This window comes from Rhododendron vialii, chromosome 8a (genome assembly GCF_030253575.1).
Source record: "Rhododendron vialii isolate Sample 1 chromosome 8a, ASM3025357v1".
NCBI classification, from domain to species: domain Eukaryota; kingdom Viridiplantae; phylum Streptophyta; class Magnoliopsida; order Ericales; family Ericaceae; genus Rhododendron; species Rhododendron vialii.
The window spans coordinates 7,005,676-7,011,675 of record NC_080564.1 but is presented as its reverse complement, the minus strand read 5'-3'; the positions used below and the strand labels follow the sequence as shown (position 1 = coordinate 7,011,675).

General features: G+C 39.1%; 1 protein-coding gene across 1 annotated transcript; it reads left to right on the top strand.

The window, feature by feature from the left end:
- Window positions 1–499: 499 nt before the first annotated feature.
- LOC131335121 (UDP-glycosyltransferase 13-like) lies at window positions 500–2,321 on the top strand. Its single transcript, XM_058370334.1, has one exon. The coding sequence runs from the start codon at window positions 700–702 to the stop codon at window positions 2,095–2,097; it is 1,398 nt and encodes a 465-aa protein (XP_058226317.1). The 5' UTR covers window positions 500–699; the 3' UTR covers window positions 2,098–2,321.
- Window positions 2,322–6,000: the final 3,679 nt, after the last annotated feature.

Sequence of the window (6,000 nt, the reverse complement as noted above, 5' to 3'; positions counted from 1 at the left end):
CTCTTTTTCATTATATCTTTTTTTCTCTTTTATTTATTTAATATTCTTTATATCTTTTTTCTCTTTAATATTATTTATTTTACAAATTTATTTTATCTTATTTATTTAATAGAATTTAGTTAAAATGGTGGAGGTTGGGGGTATTTCGGACATTTTGGCAAAAAAGTGGAAGGGGGGCAAGGGAGGGGGGAAAAGCATCTCTCAAAGGGAAGAGAAGTCAAGTTGATCAAAATCTCCTGCAAAAATCATGTGAAAACAACAAGGACAAGAAATAATTTTTTAAGATCACTCATCAAACTCACCTAATTTCCACCATTTTTTATAACTAGATGTACGGACCAGTTTGCGTACATTTTAGCTAATTCCGGGGTCCTAAAGTTAACGACCAGACAGACTCTTTAGTGGCCCATGGTGGCCTTTCGTGGGATTCGAATATGCGACCTTACCAAGAACATAGACTTAATGGATAATCAACACTATAGTCATGAGTCATGACTGTTGAATTAAAGCAGGAAAATCTCACACATCTTGCTGAACAAGAAAACATCACCACACATGGAATTCTAGCAGCAGTTGCCACATTTGACCATGTACAAATTCTTAGCATATTTATGCCTAGAATACTTACTTGAGCAGCAGGATTCGAACGAGTCGATCACATCGATATATAGTCACGATTAGAGTGTTTTCCACCTGAAAATGTCAAACTCCCAAAACCAAAATCCAGCTCCTCATGTAGCTCTCCTTCCCAGCTCCGGCATGGGTCATCTAACACCTTTCCTCCGGTTCGCTGTTTCGCTAGCCCAACACGGTGTCCAGATTACCCTCATCACTACTCACCCAACTATCTCGCTAGCCGAGTCACAAACTCTCTCTCACTTCTTCTCCACTTTCCCTCACATCACTCCAAAGCAACTCAATCTCCTCCCGTTGAACAATGCTACTTGTGACAATTCAGAAGATCCTTTCTACGTCAAATACGAAGCGATTCGCTTATCATCCCATCTTCTGAAACCGCTTCTCTCCTCATTATCGCCGCCTCTCTCTGCTCTTGTCACAGACATGAGCTTGGCCTCCACAGTCATTCCAGTCACCCAATCTCTTAACCTTCCCAACTACATTTTGTTCACTTCATCAGCTCAAATGTTGACACTTTTTGTGTCATTCCACGCCACAGTTGGCTCAAAAGCTCCAAACAATACTAAAACAGAGGATTACTTTCAAACTGGTCTGCAATCGATACCGAAATCAAGGATTCCCCCACCACTACTCTCAGACACGCCTAACCTTTTGCGAACCCAAATCATAGAGAATGGGAAGAAGATGATACAATCAGATGGAATCCTGGTAAACACATTTCAGACCATTGAGCAGGATTCCTTGGGAGCACTTAATGATGGGAAAGTAGTAAATGGGCTACCAAGGGTGACTGCAATTGGCCCATTTCCTCTATTGGGTATTGAAAGGACCCAGTCAGTACCATGGCTTGATGATCAACCAGATGGGTCAGTTTTGTACGTGAGTTTTGGGAGCAGAACTGCCATGTCAAGGGAGCAGATTAGAGAATTGGGTGATGGGTTGGAGAGGAGTGGATGTAGGTTTTTGTGGGTGGTGAAGGAAAAGAAAGTGGACAGAGAAGATGGAGGGGAACTGGGTGAAGTTGTGGGAGATGGGTTTATGGAGAGGGTGAAGGAAAGAGGATTGGTGGTGAAGAATTGGGTGAATCAAGAGGAGGTAATGAGTCACAAAGCAGTTGGAGGGTTCTTGAGTCATTGTGGGTGGAACTCAGTGACCGAGGCGATGTGGAACGGGGTGCCTATACTGGCTTGGCCACAACATGGGGATCAGAAGATGAATGCTTTTGTGGTGGAGAGGATTGGGATGGGGTTGTGGGCGGAGGCGTGGGGGTGGGGAGGAGGAGAGGTGGTGGTTAAGGGAGAGGAAATTGCAGAGAAAGTTAGGGACATAATGGGGAATGAATTGGTGAAAGCTAAAGCAAAGTGTGTTGGAGAAGAGGCTAGAAGAGCAGTGGGAGATGGTGGGGGATCCGAGAAGGGGTTAATGGAAGTTATAGAGATTTGGAAGAAGTCATTTTAGTCACTTGAGCAATATGCTCGTTCCATTATCACGTCTTATTTAGTTATTTGTCGCAAAAGTCATGTTTGCAACATGAGCAAAGGGGTAGCAACTCTTTGCTTTCCATCGCTTTTATTTGTACTTTTTCTGTCCGTCTTAGACGAAATGAACGAAGAAGTAAAACTAGACTCAAAAAAAAAACGAGATTACGCGAACTTCTTTTGCTTATTGTTTGTTAACTGGTCTTCTTTTCAAATTTTCCTGTTGAAATTTTACAGTTGATCAATTGCAATCATTGATAAGGAGAGGAAATATTGGAAAAACATCTCAGAAATGGAAGTAAAACGTTTTCAAGGAGGAGCACCTCTAAATTATACTACAGCATAAGATACCTTTGTGGTCTGAAACCATATTTGCCAAGACATCCTATGAAACTAACGCTATTCCACCAGTGTAACAACTACTGGATTAGAGCCCGGCCAGTGACGACCTTTCAGCCCACCGGTTTCATACTCCATCAGCAGCATGATCCAGTAGTCTTAAGTTGTTTTTTTTAGCACAGCGGAATGGAACATTTTACCAATCTTCGAACGATATAGATACAAAGACTAAAAGGAACAAGGATAAGAAGGCATCACAGTCAAGAACAACCATCCCAACTAGGTTGGCGCGAGAGTATTGGACAATCACGCGCCCTCCCATGTGTTATAGAGTCCATGTTTCCGACCAACAAACACTCCTGATCAGCAAAAATAAAAAGATTTTCCCTCGAAATATGCATTTCTTATAAATTACTAGTACAAAGCACTAACAAATATCCATTTGTGAATGCAGGTACCATTATCACGGATGGAGGCAAAGGTAGAGAGAGTTGCCCACGCCAGCGATGAAGCAACCCTATGACTACGATTATCATGAGTAACAGACTAATAACAACATGACATCATTCCATTTGATTAATGCAAGTCCTAAAGCTCATCACAATATAAATTAAAACTGTCCAAAACATGAAAACACCACGGGGTTGGTTTCATAACATGAAATCTCCTATGAGGAACTGACGACAGAGAAATACAAGGTGAAGAATGAAAACGGTACACTCAGGTGCCCGTTTGTGTAGGAAAGAAGAAACGATAGTGCAAGTATAAAGACCTTCTTCAGCTGCTTCCGGAGTTAGCACAGGTGCAGACTGGAGAAGGGCAAAGGAAAAGGCAAATCACCTTGCATTGGCTACGTATTTGAAGTCTGAACTAGCAAACGAGGTGGAAGCGTAAGAGGTGACGAGGTTGAGGTGATTTGCCTTTACTTTTGCCTTTCTCCGGTCCGCAATTGTACCAACTCCAGAAGCATGTTGAAGAAGGTCCTTATACTGGTAATCTCGTTTCTTCTTTCCTGCACAAAACGGGCACCTGATTGTACCGTTTCCATTCTGCACTTAGTACTTCCCTGTCCTCAATTCCTCATAAGGTTTTTCCTTGTACTCCTAATTAATGTCACTGAGATCTGACTCTTCCTCTGAACTGTAGGCCCCTTCATACCTAGAGAAAAATGCCACAAATAAGAAGAGAAGATTTCCATTGACATTTGTAAAAGCAAAAATAAAAACAAAAAAAAGTTTGAGGGCTTCTATATACGAACTTTTGTAGATTGTGTATACGATTATGCAAATAACAAATACAACCCAAAGAAAAGCATTTCCTCATTAGGTAAGCATAAAATGAAGGGAAAAGAAAAGAATTACTGCAGGAGACAGATACTTATTGATACTGTGTCCTTCACATTTTGTCTACATAAATTCTAGGGGTGAGAGAAATTTAAATGATGGATCCATTGAATTCTACAGAGTAAAGGTTGAACCAAGCCTAAATAGAAAAAGGAACATAAACCTTAATGAAGACAGGAATGACAACAAAATATGAAATAAACCGTCACTGCATCAAGAAGATAGGAGTGATAAAAAGATCATATCATTTCCAATTTTCTCAAAGAAATTGCACATTGCACATTCTTTTCTCAATCTAATGGGAAATAGTAGTTCGACTCTCGAATTACAACTATTCACAATTCCTTGATTATCAAAAACATGGATATTTCATGCAAGAAAAGGACTCGAAAACTAGTACGTTGAGCTTTGCCGTTATGGCAATTTATGACTTTATGCTAAGTTTTAATCAAGGTTTTGCCAACTGATATCTAGGTTTTGTCGTCGGAAATAAAAAGGGAAAATGACGTGTTTGGACAATTAATACCCGCCGAAGACATTTTCAGCATTAGCAAATGTTCTTAGCTTGTCCTTGGCGGGTATTAATTATCTAAACACGTAATTGGCCGTCATTTTCCCAAATAAAAATGTAGAAGAAAATGAACTTAATTACTTGTCCTTGCTCTTTCTAATGAGCAACCAAATGAATTTTATGAACATTTTGATCTCCTTTCTTAACTCAACAAAACAAAAGCAAAGAATGTTGCTCATCCCATTGACTTGACTCCAGTTTTCTTTTCCTTCCTTGCGATTAGCAAATCCTTGAACCAATTTTTCTTATGGCTCAACAAAAATATTCTCGGGAACTATTTCTAGTGGACATAATCTATAATCAAGACACCAATAATAAGCTAATCATATGAATAAAATCCCATCTTTTCCCAAGACTAAGATTGCAAATTTTTGGACATAAAACAAGGCCATTAGAGAACTTTTGTACCGGCATCAACCCGCAAAACCAATGCTTCACTAGCAAATTGATTGGAAAAGAATAGCAACAGACAAGTTTTACTTACACAGGGCTTAACATAATCCCGAAATGAAATACACAATTTAGCCCATTTTGCACATTTTTTTATAGCCTTGTCATAGTATATGCAGCAGTTTTCAACTTCACCAACAGATCATCAAACAGAGCCCTAACGGACTACACATTACACATATAAACCTTTCAAACTTATCCAATTCGACCTTGGAGGCTACAATCTAAACAAGTGAACTAAACAGAAATTGAACAAGTGTGAACTAAACAGAAATGAAAACGCTTCCAAGTACACAAGCAACTGTACGTTCATTCTTACATCCTCCCCTCACTGTCTCTCACAAGTGATAGTAGGACCCTTCAAAGTAATGGTGGGACCCTCCAAATAGTGTCGTGGACCATCAAAGTTACGAGAGAGGAAGCAAAAATTGATGAAAGAAATCAAGAGAATCCCACAAAATAAAAACTCTTTCTATAGAAACCAAGTAGAGAAATCTGTGCAAGGAAAAAGGGGTTTTTTTGGTTCGATCGAGTATAGCATGAGTGCAAGAAAGGGGAAAAAAAAACTAACAGGAAACACCAGAAGGTGAAAACCCCGACACTTTGTTTTGAGCCGATCGTGTAAACTGTGACACCACGTGTTGGGGTTTTGTCTCACTTCTCTTTTCAGAATCTCCTTGGTTAGGGTAAGATTGTCCTTACCGAGAAGTGGGACCAAAAAAAAAAGACATTTTACGTCCACACCAAAATACACACTCAATTACATACGGCCTCGGTTAGCGCAATGGAAACTGGAAAGGTAAATGAACAGAAGGTAGAAAGTTTTAAGAGTAAAAATACTTTATGTACTTAAAAAATATGGAAAAATGACGATCAGTGACGTGTTTTGATAATTAATATCTACTAAAAATATTTTCAGCATTAACAAATATTCTAAGTATGTGTTTGACGGATATTAATTATCAAAACACGTCATGGGCCGTTATTTTCCCTTCAATATTCGAGGATCTAGTCTAGGATTTTATTGGATTTTATCGGACCCACTCCTAGTACTATTTTTCTCTTTAATTGTTCATTACGGTTTTACGTGCATTTTCAACGATTTATATCTCTCGACGTATATTACAAAAAATATGCAATATGAATATTGTTTGAAAGATCTCAATTTTTTGTATTTATA

Excerpts from the sequence above, each read along its gene's own strand:
- LOC131335121 (XM_058370334.1), top strand. The coding sequence starts at position 700 with ATGTCAAACTCCCAAAACCAAAATCCAGCTCCTCATGTAGCTCTCCTT.